This window comes from Corvus kubaryi, unplaced genomic scaffold (genome assembly GCF_017639235.1).
Source record: "Corvus kubaryi isolate FWS band 111438036 unplaced genomic scaffold, C.kubaryi_AGA036_p1.0 37394, whole genome shotgun sequence".
Taxonomy (NCBI): domain Eukaryota; kingdom Metazoa; phylum Chordata; class Aves; order Passeriformes; family Corvidae; genus Corvus; species Corvus kubaryi.
Genome location: NW_024581133.1, coordinates 2,242,451 through 2,260,905, shown reverse-complemented (window position 1 = coordinate 2,260,905; position 18,455 = coordinate 2,242,451). Strand labels below are relative to the sequence as shown.

The window sequence follows — 18,455 nt, the reverse complement described above, 5'->3', positions numbered from 1 at the left end:
TTTTGCATCATTTCCAAGCTCAGCTGTCTTGTAAAATAGAGAGGTCCCTGAAAGGCACAGTCACAGTGCATGAAATGAGCTGGTGGAGTACAGGGTGAGCATAGGTGAAGCTGGAAGTCAGAAAACACAAGCACGTATGGCTGTTTCCCTATGCTGACTTGGTCACTGCTAATTGGAAATAAATTTTGATTCTAGCTGGTTGCTTGGCTGGCTTTAAAAGATATGGTCTTGACTCTGTACTAACAATACCTTCTCTCATTCCACCTTTTCCTGCCTCTCTTTCAATGATTTCAAAGAGACGGTGTCAGAGCAATATTCTAAATGGAACAGACAGGCTTCTTTAGAGGTTTTACTCTGATCTGGTAGGTTTTGAAAATGCTTTGTTTGGTTTTCCTCTATTTCTGGAGTGTGTACAGGATAGTTATAAAGGAGTTATTGGCTTTCCTCTACAGTTCTAGCACCTCTGCTGGAAGATGCAACAACTCTGGGGAGTATGAACACAAAAACAAAACAGAGAGGAGAGGCTATTTATTAACATTATCTAATTTAGAGAGCCAAAATGTGTAATATGTATTTCCTTTATGCTCAACTAAATCAAAAAGGGAAGTCGAAACAGGGGTACAACACTTCTGGTGGAATTGTCATAAAAATATTTTCTACTGAAACAAAATAAACTGAAGTCTGCCAGCTGAAGAATAATGGCATTTTATGTTCCTGGTCTGTAGATCTTCCTGGTACCTGTGGGAGTTGCATGCACAGCCAGATGTAATAGTGTCTGCAGGTGAAAACTCTCAAAATACATGTCTGTGTACAAGTATGGCTTCAGGTGGGTCATTATCAGTGCAGCCTAGCCGTTGTGAAACGAGACCTTAAACTGGGTCTGCATCATTTTACGATGTCTGAAACGTCATATTGACTTCATCACCCACACATTTGTGTTAATTAGTTATTTGACAGTATGCTGTGTATGTACTTTCAGTACTTTTAGCACCTTCACTTGTGCATTTTTATGAAATTATGCTTAGAATATAGAGCAGTTGTGCTATTTTTACCTGGTTTTCAGCTGTGTACTGAGTTTGTGTGTGTGTGTATGTTAAGCAAAGTAAGATTGCTTATTGTGCATATGTTCCTATTTTCTTTAGAGAGGAGAAAAAAAAGCCTCACTTTAAAACACCCTATTAAAAAGAAAAAAACAGCCCCAACCCCTTCCAACCAACTTGTTCTGTATTCTTCCAACTTTAATAACCATGTTCTATTTTTGACAAGTAGAAGTGAACATAAGCTGAGCTGAGAAGTTTATCTAGCAAATGAGAGGGAAATGCTTGTATTGTAGGTAGCATGTCCTATGAGCAGGGATGCCACTGTGCTGCATTACAGGGTTGTGGCCACCACGGTTTGCACAAGGGAGGTTCTGTCCCAGGGGCTTCTGTGTGGCTCAGGAGTTTTTGGCTTGGAGTAAAGTTCAGTTTGCATATTGGTGAGAGTGTGATGCATTGAAAGGTTGGGAATAGGTTGTCATTTTGGAACTTACCCTTCTTTATTTCATGTTTCGAGATACTGAGTGTGCTGGCTTTTTTGAAGAATCCACAGATGCCCCTTTTCCCTTCTTCAAAATCATTTTCCTTAATGGTGGCTTCCAGTGCCAATCTCTCCTGCTCCAGCTTCTCTAATTCCTCTGTATATTAGAAAAAGTAAGAGAACTGGTAACACATTGGTATCTTCTAAATTAAATCCCTTACTGAACTAATGGCGATGATGTAATTGGTGTTGTGGTACTTTGTAGACAATGTAAAACTCCTGGGATGAAAAATTCTTTTAAAAGGCTTTTTCTTTGCAAACCAGTAGGGAGAAGGAAGCTGAATTCACCTCAGGAAGCCCTAGCTTAGGGTGCCTGTGCCTACAGCACTGGGGTGTGCCAGCTGCTCTCAGGTTGTCTCTTCCAAATCAAAATCAATATAATGACATTTTTTAGTTACATGAGATACTATTTATTGAGTTATTTTTGTGGATGTTTAGTTGGTTTCTTTAGCCAAGAATTTGAAAAGACATTAGGAAAGCTGTTTTCCCTACACTGAGGAAGCTGAGGTCTGTTTTCTTAGAACAAAGTCTCATGGTTTGTACTTTGAGATTCTCAGAAATAAGTAAGGATCCTGAATATACAGTCATTCTCTATGCTGAAATATTTTTCATGTTTTTTGAGCATTTGCTGCAAAGATGTAAGATTTAGCTAATCAGTTCTGTGAACTTAGTAATACAAAAGAACAATTTCATCTTAGCAATATTGGACTTCTGCTGAGAAAAAGGTATCATGTGTTATTGAGGAATGTATTTTGGTGAGGCACTAATTAATGTGATCCAGGCATTTGCCTGCAGAAAACTTTTTTCATAAGGAAAGTTTCTATTTGAGTAATACATGAGCTAAATATGAGGTAAGTTCATTTAAGACATTGTGTTAAAAAAGTAAAATAAACCCTCACTAGCTAGACACTAGCTAGACATGCTCTGTTAGCACTCTCAGTTGCCAACAGAAATAATGTACTTTCTTTTACTTTTTAATCAATGACAGTCACGTACTTCTGATTATTAGACATGGTGATAGCCATGAACTTAATGGTTGCTCAAACTAAAATTTCAGCTTTTCTATTGAACAGAATGCTGTACCAAGTATAAGAGAATACAGTGATCATTGTTTTCCACTATAATGACTTTGTATCTGCTTCAAAATATTTCTTTGTATTTGAGGCTACTCCCCCCCCCCACCCCCCCTTAATCCTTTCTAACTCCTTGTGTCTGAACACTTGGAGAACATTTGCTCGTTTGTAAGATTGCAGAGTTGTTTTTCACTGTATTTTTACAGGTGTTCCAATGACTGTATATTTTGAGCACTCAGTTCGTGACTCGCATCAAGCAGAGATAGGCAGATCTCTCCCAGAAATCACCAGGGGGAGAAGAAATGCTTGATTGTTTCGGAATTTTTTTCTGACTCCCTGTAGTTTTGCCTGGTGGGTCTCCGTTGCACATCAAGCTGCCAGTGCTGAGTGAGTGTTCATCTACCCTTGTTCCTTAAAGGCGTCTCTGGCGCCTTTGAATTCCGCGAGGTGATGTGCTTCTGGGGGTCCCCTCGTTTGCCTCGTGCTGCCGTCGCAGCGCGGAGCGGGGCGTTCATGGGGCCGGAGGGCGGCGGGGCGCGGCGCGGGCAGCAGGCGGCAGCAGAGAGCCGCGGGCCCCGCAGCGCCAGCGCCGGGCCCGGCCGGGCTGCTCCGGGCCCACGCTGGGACAAGGGGGGAGGAGAATTGTCCTGCTGAGCGCCCAGAGAATTGTTCTGCCTTTGCCACCCAGATGGCGTGTCTCCTGGAGTGCTTGTGGTATGGCGGAAGGTTTTCCCTTTCCCCCTGAGATACGCACTGCTAGCCTAAGGAAGAGTGAAGGGAAAGGTGAAAGAGAGGACTGGTGTTTCCTGCGGCTTCCAGATTTTTGCGTGGGTGGGAACTCTGTGGGACTCAAGAGTTCACAGAGATGGTACCAAAAGTACAGCTTCCCATTTCCTGCCAGTCCCAGAGATACCAGGTAGGCAGAGGGAGGAAGGCGTGCCAAGACCAGGAAGGAAACATGGAGCAGAGTAACTGGTTGCTGTGGCACAATGTGATTTCACTGCTTTAGTCTGTGCCTGTGCTGGAAGTGCTTTGGGAGTTGAGTTCTCTGGTGTGCAGAGCTACTTAATGTGTGAGGCTTGTACTCCTTCTGTCACTGCCAGTGATCAGCAAGGATTTCAGGCAGGATTTAAACTGCACAAGGAAGGATAAACTGTGGAAATTATGAGTGTAGGAACTATTCTAGAAACCAGATGGTGACTCTTACGAGTGTCAGTCAGAGTCCTTCTTATGCTGTGCACCTAACCAGCATAGATATTCAGCTGTCAAGTCACTACATACCTTGAACCTGAAGGACCGGAGATATATCAAATCCTTGGCTAATTCTGACGATAATTACGCCGAGCTCAAAATCAAAGGCATCACTGGAAAGAAAGAAAGAAAAAGAAGAGTAAACAGGATTTTGCATCGTGCATGTCAATGAGGAAAGCTACTTTGAAGAGATCAGTGAAAGTTTTCACAGGGAGGGCAGACTAGGTAAAACTGCAGAAGGAGTTGCCCCAGATAAATTTGTAGTACTTAGCTTATCTTCCCTCTTTTAAAAAAAGGGTGTGATTGGGCACGGGAACAGATCAGCTATTCCAGAAATGGGTCTTTCAGACAGCACTTTTTTAGGAACTAGGTTGCCATAGGGTAATTTTTTTCTCCCTTCTCTGAGGAAATAACAAAGTTGAGGTGGGGTTTGTTGCTCTGTAACTTGCTTCAGCTTTACAAGTGAATTTTGAGCAAGCATCCATGAGAAGGCTGTTTTAAAATGACTGTTTCCTAGCTAAATCCCAACCCACAGAGCTGCTGAGCCTTAGGCACGCATGAGATTTGAAGCAAAGCTTTTCCTCTGTCTCCTAGGCTTGAAAGAAGAATTCCATGATGTTCTCTTATTCCCTTAGTCTGTACATTAGGGTTGTTTTTCTCTTGAGCTCCTCCCCACTAAAAATGGGAAAATACAGTTCTGCAAAAGCACTGCTGCCAGCAGTGCAGCTTCTTTAGCATTGTCAAGCCACATCAGCTCTGATGGTGCCAGGTGTTTGCTAAGCAGATCCTACGAGGTGTGGGAAGCCAGTGAGCCTTTTTTTGATGGGCGATAACTTCAGCCACAGAGCTAGGATGTGTGAGCCTAGGTTTGCACATACTTCCTTGCATTGTTTCTACACATCAAATTCTGTATGGAAATTAATCCATATAATTAATCTATATTAATCTAGTCTAAGAGCAGTGAAACAGGAGGTGCTGAGCTGACTTACTGTATAATGCCCACATAGTTCTCAACTTGCGTGGCAGGTGCACTTCTCCAGTCCTTCTTAAATCCAATCACCAGGGTATTTGGTTTCATTCTACCCAAGCCCGAGGCCTGACAATATTAAAACACTGCTTGAGAAAGGTACACATGCATGCTTTTACTGTAAATGAAAAGTAATGGCAAAAGATAACTGAAGTAATGTTCTGGAGACACTTACAACTAGATTGGATTTCATAAATGCCCTTCATGCTCATACCCATGCGGAAAGCAGAGAGATTAGCTTTAAATCATTCCAGCTATAAATGATTTTAGATGACAGAAGTGTAGTTTTGCTAAATTAGCATTCATTTGCATTTCTTCTGACATGCTCTCATTAAAATGGTTCAATAACTTGGAATCAAGAGAGAGTTCAAGAACTGTTTGTATGCTCATTCTAACATAATGGCATAAAGCTTTTATCAGCTTCAGAATATTCAATAGATGAAGTGGGTCTGAAGTCTCTTAAAACATCTCAGATACACAGAGGAGGCATAGGCTCCTAATTTTGCATGTTTTTGCCTTGAATTTGGAAACTGTTACTGTTTCATTTGCTCTGTTCTTTTCAAAAGATTATCCAAAATCTGCTGAGCATGCTTTATCGATAAAATTATGGTTTATAAACAGGAAAAATAAATCGTTTGTCAACATATTAGTTTGCCTTCAAAACTGGCTCTGGATGCTAAAACCTGAACAAGTAAGGGAAGTCAGATCTAGATTCAGCTGACAATGTTTATAGAAATCTAATTATTCAGTGTATTGGGAACCTTCAGGAGGAGACACAAAACACCAGCTTATAAAGTTGTAACACTTGCCAATTTTTTACTACTAGCCAACAGAAAATAGGTAAAAACTGTTGGAACCTTGGTGGGTTTTTTGAGTAGCACTGTTTACACTGAAATCAGTAATTGTTGCGCCAATGTCCTTAGGTTACAATAATGATGATATGGTTATCCTTGTGTTTGCTGGAAGGGAATTATTTGGGGTCCAGTAGTTGACTTTGGCAGTAGTGCTTCAGTAGTAATGGAAAGGAAGAGATCATCAGACTGTAGGAGTTGTCAAAAACATCAGAAGGATCTCCTACTGAGACAATGTGTAAGCCCAAGATGAAGTGTCTTTGTGAGGCTTTTATAGAACAAAGGGATCTTTATTAATAGCATTTCATCTTGCTCAATTGTACTGCCCATTCAGCAAGTGTACAAAGAGCCCTGGTAGGACACCAGTGGGTGACTTACAGTATTTTAGCTGGCTCCCTACTGTCTCAGTTGGCACTGATATCTTTTCAGCAGTGTATTTTGTGCAAAGGATATGAATTTTCTCTACATTTTGCCTCAGTACCTAGATGTTTAAATATTCATATATGTGAGATAGGGAGGGAGATGGGAAAAATGAAAACAGTGTCTCTGTGCTTTCATTAAGGCCATTTTAAATGGACTGTTGGAAATGATCTGCTGCATTCTTAGAGTAATAGAAAAATATTGCAGGTTTTTATTTAAATTACCTTCTCGCTATTTGCAGAAAATGTATATTACACATTTTCAGTTTTCATTTATTGCCAAAACATTCTCAGATATTTAATATGCTGTGTAATACCAAACAATGGAATTGATTTGAAGTGTATCAAGTGTCAGCTGCATAGACATTCATATGTTGCCCTGTAGATGCCTCTCTTTTTTCTTAATAGTGTCTCGTTCATTTAGGAGAGAATCAGTCTGCCTTGTCTCACAATTCCATAGCCCAGAACTAGATCTTTATGAAGTAATCTGTGACAGAATATAAATGTACCCCCAGCATGCCCTTTCTGTCTGTAACATTATCCATATTATATGTAGGGCTTCTTAACAAGTAAATAGTAATGCTTCACATAAAGGGATGCTTTGATGTACACTCTTCTGTGTGTTCTGTAAACAAAAAGCTTACTTGAAGTAAACTTTTGACTCCATCTCTGAAGCTGTCAGCTGCCACTGCTGCATAAAAGGCTTTTCTTTTGTTCTTTGTGAGCCAAGCCTGCTTTTTTTCCATGCCACTCTTCATCTCCTTAACACATAGCTTGCGTGGTCCCTGTTAAAAATGATACGGTAAAATATTATTAAGAAGGCTTTGTGTTGTACATCACACAGTGATTTTGAAGGAGTTACCTACCTAGTCTGCTGTGGGAGCAAATGGAGGGAGTCAGAAAAATGCATTTCCAAAAAGGGTCCACAGAGATTCAGCCCTTTGAAAAGAACTGTGCTGCAAACATAATTCACATTCTGTGAATTATGTGAATATTGAGAGGGCTGGGGCTGCTAATGCTGCTTAAATGCAGTGATTCTGACAGAAAGAAGGACTACTATGGATTGTAATATCTTAAAAAAATATCTAAGGTACAGTAAAGCATCTCAGAGTGAATAAAGTCCCTCCCTGACTTGACTATGTAAAAGAGTCTCAGCAGATCTAAATATACATGTCAAAGTTCCTATCTACTGATAGAAGAGAAAAGAGTAGATGCAGTACTATTAAAGATGCAAATGCCTTTGTTGCCAGTTTTCTTTCAGTGGCCATCTGGTAATTTAATGGGAAAAAATCCATGTGCATATCCAAGTCACAAGACATGGATATAACTTAAGAAGAATTTGATCCTGGCTGTATGAAGAGCTGAGAATAATAACTTGAACAATAAGGTTGAAGTTTCATTGTGGGTAAGGACAAGGAAAAAACAAGTTTTGCCCTTCTTCCCTGTCTCTCTAAGGAAAGCACCTGAAGGTGGTTTTGCAACTGGCTTGCACAATACATTTCTGCTGGCCAAGGGGCCAGTCCCACCCTTCTACCAGGTGACATCCGTGTCCTCCCCTGCTACTCCTTTGTACCTGTGGAATGTTCCTGCAGCTGTAGAAGGAATCCAGTGAATTTGCAGACTGAGGACTAACCTCGCAAAAATATTTTACATGAAGACAGGGAATAAAAGCAGAAATAGTCCCTTTTACTAGAAACTCAGACTGTTCAAACCAACATGCAGCCATAACCTCAGAGAAAAGTAAACTTCAAATCATCTTTATGTTCTGTTGTGATCTTTATTTTGCCTGTTTCTGAGCTATGTATCACCATGTTCCTGGAAAGTTTCTTGCTGCCTTTTAGGAAAAAAAAAAAAGAATGGAAGATGTTCTCTCTGGCATGGTGTTTCAAAACTTTATGCATAGCTAACAGCATGTCAGCTTTTGAGGCAAAATGTACTGGGTGTTACATTTATGGCTGAATAGTCTTGCTGTATTGTGATGTATATTGCAGGCTGCTCTTCAATGCGATTGCTAGGAATTTTATCATCCACTTTTTACCACAATTTTACAATTAATAAAGGTTCATTTTGTCACACTTTTATTACCAAGGAAATCAAATTTCACTTAAGTTGCTGAAGAAATAATTAGAAAGCCCCCCCAAACAATTACAAAGCTTATACTAACAAAGTAGTCTTTGGGGGTTTTTTGTATAGACAGGAATGAAATCTCAGGTCTCCATAGAAAGTACTAACAGCAGAGAAACGTGCCTAAGAATTCAGAAAACTTGCTGAAACTCAACTTTAGGAAGCTGCATAGTCTCAGGATCTTGTTGGGATTGGTTCTACACTTACTGAATGCAGTGGGAAATCTAACAATAATTATAGTAGGGGGGAATTAGGACCAGTCAATCTTTATAGATTCATTTGATTTGGGAAGAATCACATGTGGATCTTCCGTACTCTGCTTCTGCAATGTGGCAGCATCAAATGAATTATTCCTACACTCCTGTAGAGGAATACATTATCTTGGCTGGACTGACTCTATTATCTAGATTCTGCAGCCCCATTTAGTGCCAGGAGCTGGGTTTTTTTTCTCTCTCTCAAAATTAAAAGGTCGTTGTAATATTTAAAATACATTTTCTCCTTACACTACAAACCTATCTATTTTTGTTCTGTCCTCATGAGAGACTAGATTTTCATCCTCTAAGATACATAATTTGCTGTGTATTTATATCTAGAAATATACTTTGCTACTCTCTTTAGATCTCAGAAGAGCATGCTTATCCTCAAAATTAGCATTGTAACAGTTTTGGAGGAACCACCAAAAAGAGAGCTGAATTACTTGCCAAACCCCAACTCTGCAAATCAGTGACAAAGCTGAAAACAGAACCTGGGTAATTTGACTCTCACACAGTAACCCTTCAAATTTTGTGTGTTGTGTGGTTTGGGGGTTTTCCATTTTCTAAGCCTAAAATCTTTCCTTGTAATGGTTTGGTTTGGTTTGGTTTTTTCCAAACCATTTTTTTGGTTCACCTGCTATGGACTTTGAAATGCATCTCAGTGAGGCATTTACCAGCAGGCTTTGTATCAGCCGATAGCTTTTGTGTTTTTTATGAGAAAATTCATTCTCAGTGCAAATCTTTTTCATGGAGTGCACAGATGCCAGTCAGCACCCGTGGGAGCACTGTGTGCTGAGTGAGAGTGGAATGTGTAATGGAGACCTGCAGCCCCCACTGGTGCTGAGTGGGGTTTGTGTGAGTTCCCTTACCGTGTACACTTCACAGCAGATACACAGCCCGTTGTTCTTCGTGAAGGTGTGTGTGATGTCTAGCAGAGCAGGCCTGACCATAGGAGCTCCTGTTAGTGCTAAGCACTGGGGTCTGGTGGAGAAAAAAGAGGTTGTATATAATTGGCTGATGTACACATTCAGGACAAGCCATTCTAATGTTCACTGGAAATCTTACCTAAAGTTTTTCACGTGGTCTTCCACTGTGGTTAATGCCAGAGCGCTGTCTAAGGCATTAACAAAGTACAGAGCCTGCGTGGAGGAGCCCCAGTTTACTTCTGCATATAATAAAGATAAATAATGCATATTAAACCGTGGGCTTTTCCCCACATTCTGCTGCAAAAATCAGCAATGGTGTTCTCTATGAAAAGCAGAGTATATCCTGTCATACTTCATAGATACAGACCATAATAGAATGAATAGGCTTTGCTTGTGTGATGCAGAAAATCCCATGCAAGTAAATACTTTCATTCTTTATTTAAATATTGTAGGGAAAGTTCTTCCCCTGCTTAAAAACTATTTTCTTATCTGTTGCATTAACTTTGTATCCTTCTCCCATTTAGAAAATGGACAGCCCTGAGTCATGTATGTGGTGTGGAATTTCAGGAAGGGCAAATGAAACACTAGGAAGGAACACTCTGAATTCCAGTTTGCTCTATTCTGCTGTATAGGCCAAAAATTGTTCTCCAGCCCAGTTTTGGCATATACATATTTTCTCATTACTGTGCAGCTGTTTGGTCAATGGAGACCTATAAGAAATGTCTTTCTACACTTTGAGATCTACATGAATGCAGAACAAGTCCTGTTATGCCAAGATACAAAGCCAATATTTAGTGCAACTAAGTGGAGATTTGTGTAGTCTCCTTTTCTAAGGAATATTACTTTTTTCTGAACCCTCCAGTTGTTGGTAAATTAGTGCAGAAGAAAACTCCCTCTCTTAGCAGGAGATAGAGGGCTTTTGTACACTGTCTTCAGTGAATGTGACCAAGCTTTAAGGTGGTACTTTGCATCAGGGACACTGTCAATATACAAGGAAAGGGCAGAAATCCTGGAATGTTTTTGACAATTGCCTTGAGGTGGGTGTGCTTTCCTACAGCTGATGATATATTTACAGGGAGAGAAGCACAGACCATGCCAGTGGGTGTGAGAGAGTACAGATAGGGAGGACAGACAACAGTGCAGCAATACACAGAAAAGAATAACACAGTCTCACACCAGGTGTTGCTGTCCCAAGCTCACTCCGATAAAAGCACATCTATTGCTGGGAACTTTGCCTCTTTTATTTCTTGGTTTTGTTTTATGTTTTCTGCTGCAGAATTAATTACGTGGTTAGCATTGAAATCTGAGCCTGGGTTAGTTTGTCCTGGTTATGACTAGCCAGACTGTCTAGTCTTGTACAGCACACAGGTTTTTGAGGACAGCTCCTGTGATTTGCTGAGCTACTGAGTGGTTTTTTTCCAGCAGTAAAGTGGGCCCGTCGGTCTTGATTTACTGGGGAATTGTAGGGAGGTGCTGGAGGATGATCAGTTCATGAGTAATTCATCTTGCATTTTTGTTGTATAATGGACAGCAGGTTTACGTTTTGAGTCAGGACCCTGCCTGAGTCAGCTAAGAGCACTGCAAAATTCAGGTAAGGTTTTGTGCGTGGGTGGAAAAAAATTCTGAGCGGTACTCAAGTAAAAACCCAAATGTCATAAAGATGTGGGAATAAACCAGCCTGCTGGAATGTTTACAGAAAACCCTGAACCATACTTGAAATTCTTGTTAAACAGGCAGTCACCAGACTATCAACTTAATCTATATTATATAAAGTGGAATTCAATGGGATGGTCCAGACTTCCCTCTAAATAAAGATAGCACAGAAAAATAATTTCTAATTCTGTAAGCAGAATTAATTCCTTTAAAATCCAGTCTAGCAGCATGACATATACACATAATAATAGTGGGGTTTGGCCTTACCTGGCTTCTTATATGTTACATAAATATATAGGAAGAACTCAATGGCATAAGTGATGAGAGCTGCCCACCAGTTGATGACAAACATCACCCCGCAGCACAGCAGGGCTCCAAAAAGTGACACCCACATGTTATAATATCTGAATGCAGGTCTCCAACCTGTTTAAAGAGAATTGAGGAAATTGGAAGAGCATAAAATATATTGATAAAATGGTGATCCATGATTTTTGTGCATACAAACCCATGTACAGTTTGTTTCAGGCACTGTCAGAAGGGGTGGGAGAGATACCTGTAAAATCTCAGGCATCGTATCAACAGATACTTTCAGGTGTTGGCTGATGTAGGTTTCAATTTATAAAATACTGGGTCTTACAGGCCGCCTTCTACACTCTTTCCTACTGCTTTGTTCAGCTTGGCTTTGAGTAGCTATTCTGTTTATATGTATTTTTGCAAAATTAAAGTTTACTGGTTCAGATTATTTCAGAACATCAGAAAGAGATTACCTGTAAGTCCAGGTAATTGGTGGCTGTGTACTTTTGGTGCATATACCCAGAACTTATTATTGGTAGCTAAACGCTTGCTGAGAGGAGTGTTTATCCCAATACTGTAAGTGCATCTGTCTTAAACCTGGAAATTGCCTGGCCTTGTGGCAGAAGAATAAAATCATCTGCAATTGACTTTAAAAAGATATTATTCCTGCTGCTCTTCAGCTGCGGTACTGATTCCATCCCCTGCTACCAATTAAAATGATGAGGCAAGCACTGAGCCTTCATGGTTTGCAGGTCTCTGCCAGGTGTTCTACAGAGCAGACTTTGGAGAGGGAAAAAACACAGAAGAGGCTGAGCAACTCTATCTTGGATCATCTTTGTAATGAGGGAATGGGAGGGACCTGCTGGGAAGAAATTTGCTGTCCTGCAGCCTTGCAATTATTATAATCTATCACTGTGAATTGGCAGAAATTAACTGGAGGAAATGAGAAAAGAAAAATGGCTGCAGTTCTGTCTGAAATGTTAAGTAGTGGCAGAGTAGAGTCAGATGCACGCAGATGAAATCTCTAGAGGTAATTGTCACTCAGCTCCGAGGCCATGTGGAGCAGATCTGCATTTGTTCAGCTGTGCAGGTAATTAGCAGAAGTGCTCATCTTTTCTGCCCTCTAAACAAATGGCACTGTGCAGATCCATAGGAAGGAAGTTGATGCAGGCATTTATGTCGCTACTGCAGTTTCTTCACACTGGAAATCAAAAATGTATTCCTCACTCCTTGAGTTGAATAATTAATTCACAGAAGCAGGAAATTGTCTTTCCTGTGTGCCAAACCAGTGTTGCTCAGCTGATTGACTTCAGTCCTGAAGGTGTCACCCCTTTATTCGTGAGATGGTGAGAATCATTCTGCCGTGGCAGTGCGCAAGTCTGACAGCCAGAATGTTCCTTTGCTGCACAAATGTAGAGGGAGGATCTCAAGTTACCCCTGAACAGGACCTCGCTGTGCTTCACAATTGTGCTTTACAGTTGTGCTTCTGGGCGCTGCAGAGCTGTGCTGGTGCTGTTTGATGGACCTGCTCTTGCTCTGCACGTTCCCTTCCCGGCAGCATCACTTGTAGCGCTGGTACTGTGCTTAGGAACCTCCCTGTACATTTCACTGGCGGTTTGGAGAAGGGAATGATGACTCCCCACTATACCTTGCTTACTTCATTGGCCAGAGTTGGCATAAGCTTTTACCCACCCATGTTTTGTGATAGTGAGGGGAAAAAAGCCACCCTGAGAAGGAGCTTTTTTTGCTCCAGTGGGATCCACCAAAGCCTTTCTCATCCTGTACAGCTGTAGGGATTGTAAGGACTGGACCCGTTATTTTTATCTTCTGGAGATAAATGAACTGCCATCATATTCAATAAGACATCAGATCACATAGCTTAGATACTTTACACATACTGCAATTTTCTCTGACATGCAGTCAAAAACTTCCAGAGATCAGACTATAAAACCCGTATTTAAATCATGGCTGAATGCAGACTCACCTGGAGATTTTGCATACGAGGCATGAAAGCAGGAGAAATTAATCAAAGCATATGAAGCCAGGAAGAAATTGGAGATGATGGGAGCAATGGTATTCAGTTCAGCTGTGAGACACATACACAAGTCAGACAGAGGCACCAGTTTCCTGGATTGTTGGCTAGCTGTTTCCTAATGATGCATTAAATCTGAGCATTGTCTGCATTTATCATCCAGGGAGAGCTTGAGTATTTTCCTGTCTTACTAATTTAAGGCCACCTTGATCTACCTTCATTCATATGAATTATGTCTGCTAATGCTGATTTTAATAACATCATGTGCTATGCAAGGTTATACTTGATACTGTGATTCAGCATACTGTCTCTTAATGATGTAGATCTGATAAAAAGTTCAGAATTTTAAATACATAATTGAGAGGATGGATGCATTTTTAAAAACTCTTTGTAGTTACAGTTTATTGGGGATCTGAATTCTCTTTACTAGACATCCTATTTACTTAGTGTAAGACAGTTTGAATTTCAAATCTTGGAAAAACTGATTTAAAAATCCCTGCAACTGCTGAGTGTGGTAGCTGGGATTTTCTTTCACCAGTGCTGGTAAACTGGGATTTGCTTTAGAGCTGACTTGGGAAAGGCTTGGGCAGAATAGGCTTCCTAATTATCTCAAAATTACCTCAGATCTATGTGCAATATAAACTGGAAAGCCCTTTTCAAAGATTCTGACTTTGCCTTATCTGGTAGAGTTCTAAGCACTGCCCTCTTCCAGCAGAGTGTACAGGAATTGCAGCTACTCCACGTCTTGGAAGATGAGGCTGTGGTGGTGGTGAGAAGTCACTAAAATCCCTGCTGGTTTCTTTTTGCCTTCATTAAGAATAATGCAATTGCTACCAGGAATTTGAGTATGCTTGAGTTTATGTCAGAGCTTACCTGACTGGAAATTTTTCAAACCATAGCTACTAATTACATTATAGTACCAGTTTGTATAATTTCAGAACATGATACTATAGCAGCTGTGCAACATTGTACAAACCAATCAGAATGAATGCCATGGCGATCACAAAAGTGAGGACATATCCCCTGATAGGCTCGTTGTTTTTTCCGTATCCTTTGGCAAAGAATTCCAACCCTTTGTAGACGTTGTCCTTGCAAAGAGCCTGGTAAGAAAATCAGCACATAATTCCATTAAGCAGCACTTTCTTGCACCAGAAGTCACTGTCTGTGAGTGGCAGCTTGCTTTTGCTAACCAAAGTTAAATCTGTCTTCGTGCTTCAAGTACATCAACTGCTGTGGCATGTGAACATTTAAATAAGGTGATAAGACAATGTGCTACTATCTTATTATATCATGGGAAACAGAATCACAGACATTTAATGCTTATTCAGTGCTTTAAAAGAAAAAGATAATTAAATAGCTAATAGAGTCTAAATTGGGAAAAATTGAAGCACAAATCAGTGGCTTGGTGTAATTTTTACAGGTTATCTCTCTGTCCCGTGCCCTCTGCTCCCAGTCTGTCCACATTGCTGCTGCCCAGACAGCTTCTGGACAGCCTGTTAGAGCACACCTGACAGCACCTGAATCTTATGGTCCTGAGGGCTCCTGGTGCTCCTGTGCTTACAGGGTGGCTTTCTGCAAGAAGACAGAAGTGGTCCTGAAAGTACCCTTGAAGCTATTTATGACACATGAGAATCCCATGTTCCTGCAGCAAAGCTGAGCTCTGACCAAAGAAGCATTATTGCCCTTGTATGATGATAAGACCTGCGTCTTTCTGCTGAAAAACATTCTACATATTGTTTTCCCTGCCTCTTCCTCCCACATGCCAGTGTTGTTTAAATATACGTTACATTTGGCATATGGAGTTCAACTTTGTCTTTGAAGTAAAACTGAGTATAAGGAAATGGATAGTTTAATTTTACCTGGAAGACTTTGGGTGCGCTGACAAGAGATGCTAGAGCTGATGACAGCGTAGCTGAGAAGATGCCAGCTGTGATGAGAGGACCAAAGCCAGACACCATGCTCATCACCTTTAGGAAAAAAATGAAGGTAAAACGAATAGGCTTGCATTTGGATGCACTTTTTAATGACAAACCCATTTAAGTGCTCTGTTTCTATGTGTCTCTGCTTTTCATGGTTCTAAATTTAATCTGCTATAAACCAGCTGTGAAGTAGGGAAATACTATTATTTCTGGTTTAGTTAAAAGCAATAGAGGCAAAGCCAAATTTTTATTCAAGTATGCAGCTGTCTGCTGGGGCAGATGAGTACTCTGTGAGATTTCCTCACTGCCTTTACTAACTGATTGCTATGAGAAACAGCCTCTACTTGATGAGTAAATAGTCAGATGGTAGAGGACAAGAAAATGGAAATGGCAGGAAAAAGCACCAAAGTATGAAATGTGGTTGGAGGCACTTTATTTTGTTTGGGTTTTTTTTTCCCTTGATTATTTAATATGGCTAAAAATGAGAGAAAATGCCTGATGGTGCTGATGAAACTGCAGTGCTGCAAACAGTAATGATGGTCACTGTCAGGCCTCCCTCAGCCTCTGTGACTACTGAAGTGAAAAGGTTGTTGAGAAGCACCAAACAAGGAAACTAAAAGATGGATGGATGCGACTGCCAGATGCTTTTGGTGTGTGGGCAGTACTTCAGGAAAGAAACCAGTGAATCCTGAAGATTTGTCAGATGAAGACATACTGTTTTCTGGCTCTAGTCTGGCAGAGGTAAATGCAAGAAGCAAAACTTTGTCTGGCTGTGGGGAGGTCACTGATTTTAAGTGGTGTCCTGAGTGTGGGCAGCTGAAATGAGGTGGGAATAAGGATGGTAATGATCAAGGAAGGAAGGGAAAGTAGTCTGTGAAAGGGAGAGCATATCCCTTTTAAGGTGGTTGCCCAGCCCTGTCATTTAGCAGAGCCAGCTGGGGAAAAAAGCGAGTGACTTTAAAAGCTACAAATGACTGGTTGAAAAGCATGTGCAGGTGGGTGGTGAATTCCTCTCGCTGGCCATGAAGCACAGGGGCTGAACAGAGATCTGGGAGCTGTGGTTGTCAGGCTGCAGAACTGCTTTACTTTGATGCTTAGCCTAAGCTTTATTTTGAAGAATAAAAATGGCAGACAGTCTCTCTCTGGCCTAGGAGAAAGACTCCATTCCTTCTCACTTGATTTCTCACTCAACTATTTTTGGATACTTTTTTTAAGAAGTCAGACCTCTGGTTTTTGTACTGACACAACCCTTTAGCAGTGACCACAGCACCCCTGAGGTAAAATCACATCCACGTGTCAAGAGCAGTGAGGTGAGTTACTCATCTAACAGGAGCTCCTGAGGTCTCTGTTAAGTCTGGGCTTTCAGTTTGAAAATGTTACAACATACACTGCTGCATGGTAGTTGTTAAAAGAGGATATAAAGACCTTACCAGAGTGTTAGGAAGGCTAGTGATGGACAGTATGAAGGTAAACATGGAATGCAGGGGATTTTTGCCTTTCATCATTCCTATCGTTCTTTAGTTTTTTAGATAGAAGTGGTTGTCCTGTTGTAGTTAGTTGTCTGCAAATAATGGTTTTGCATGTTCATACTTATGTATTCATGCATTGCTTATTATGCTAATACATGCCTATATGATAATACATATTATCTCATTAAAACCTGAAAATTATTCATCAGCCCATAATCACATGGCTGACTTGCACATCTGGAAAAATCATAGCCTAGGCCGCAGGCAGATGATCCATTGCAGCTCATTCCAGGCACAATTGTATCATTGACGTTCCCAGTAGCATCTCGTACAACACAGGAGGCTGTGGAAACAATGATAGATTTTTAGTTTGCTTCCTTGTGACATTGAAAGAATGTTCTTGCCACACTTTGACTCCTAGACTGCACACATTTTGTCCAACTGCTGCCTTAGACTCATCCCAAAGAGCAACGTTTTGTGTTGGGCAGGGGTTACTGCCCTTTACTGTGACTTAGATTCTCATGGTGTCTGTAAGCAAATATTTGCTTCTGTTACTTTTAAAATAATCAGCCACTTAACTAATAAGGATTAGCATATTTCTGAGATTAGAGAAGCAGACAGATCAATAATAAATTGACTAACTCAGAAGTCTTTAGTCCTCCTGTCACTGCTTTTAAAAGTGCCAGTATTCCAAGCAAACAGGTCAGTGAGGGTCTTAGGTCTAGGCATACCCTTCTATTTGTGTAACAAGCACACAGAATTGCTTTAGAGACCCAGATCCTCAACTGTTCAGATTGTCATAGCCCTATTGATACCAGTATGATGAGAAAAACGTTGAAAAGGAGAAATTACCTATATTCTTTTTGTGTTTATTGATATTTATGTTGTCTTTTTTTTTGCTTGCCACCAGAAGTGAGAAGAAAAACGTCAAGTTGCAGTGTTGATCTCAACATCGTTAGTGGCCAAAATGTAAGTTTATATGATATCTTCAGATTTATCAAAAACATTAAGACTCCCAAAATACCCAGTGGCTATTTAGAAAACTAACATACAAACAAGAACTAAAAAAAAAAAAAAAAGAAGGAAGTATTACACTGAAAAATACACAGCTCTGAAGCTGAAATACAGCTACTTCTTGTGAGACCAGAGCAACGTTCTCAAATAAACAACAATGATTTATAATATAAAGTGAATTTATAAAAGAAAGTGAAGAATGACTACTTTAATTTTAATTGCAGGGGGAAATTTCATCTAAATAATGCAACGGCCTGAGCTGAGGCTTGAGTCAAGTATTCTGCCTATGCATAAAGTCCAAGAACCATAGAATTTAAGAAGATTTGAGAGTCATCTCCCAGAAAAGGGAGTTCTCTGCTGGGCTTTCTTGTGGTATTGAGGTATTTGCTCATGAGAAAGAGTGTTGTTTGCAACCCTTTTTCTTGCATTTATTAAATACAAAAGCAAAATTATTTTTCTTGACCAGAGATTTATTGTATGCTTGTAATGAGAATTTAACTGCATAATCCTCCAACACTGTTCATGGCTTCAGTACAGGTCTCTTTTTCACTCGTGTCCATTTTGTTACCTC

The 18,455-nt window shown here is 40.4% G+C and overlaps 1 protein-coding gene and 1 long non-coding RNA gene across 18 annotated transcripts in view; one reads left to right on the top strand and one right to left on the bottom strand.

The window, feature by feature from the left end:
* Window positions 1–18,455, top strand: part of LOC121669715 — a 64,214-nt gene that overhangs the window by 13,774 nt on the left and 31,985 nt on the right. For all 16 annotated transcript variants that reach the window (XR_006017859.1, XR_006017860.1, XR_006017872.1 and 13 more), the window contains 2 exons: window positions 17,781–17,839; window positions 18,109–18,264. This is a non-coding gene — a long non-coding RNA (uncharacterized LOC121669715). The remainder of the gene's footprint in view (window positions 1–17,780; window positions 17,840–18,108; window positions 18,265–18,455) is intronic.
* SLC12A1 (solute carrier family 12 member 1) overlaps window positions 1–18,455 on the bottom strand; it is a 45,256-nt gene that overhangs the window by 7,982 nt on the left and 18,819 nt on the right. For both annotated transcript variants that reach the window (XM_042039078.1, XM_042039079.1), the window contains exons 11-21: window positions 17,062–17,213; window positions 15,342–15,449; window positions 14,459–14,582; window positions 13,435–13,536; window positions 11,424–11,579; window positions 9,643–9,742; window positions 9,447–9,558; window positions 6,844–6,984; window positions 4,892–4,998; window positions 3,933–4,015; window positions 1,532–1,675 (exon numbers count right to left, since the gene is read on the bottom strand). In XM_042039078.1, the coding sequence (XP_041895012.1) occupies window positions 1,532–1,675; window positions 3,933–4,015; window positions 4,892–4,998; window positions 6,844–6,984; window positions 9,447–9,558; window positions 9,643–9,742; window positions 11,424–11,579; window positions 13,435–13,536; window positions 14,459–14,582; window positions 15,342–15,449; window positions 17,062–17,213 (1,329 nt within the window). The remainder of the gene's footprint in view (window positions 1–1,531; window positions 1,676–3,932; window positions 4,016–4,891; window positions 4,999–6,843; window positions 6,985–9,446; window positions 9,559–9,642; window positions 9,743–11,423; window positions 11,580–13,434; window positions 13,537–14,458; window positions 14,583–15,341; window positions 15,450–17,061; window positions 17,214–18,455) is intronic.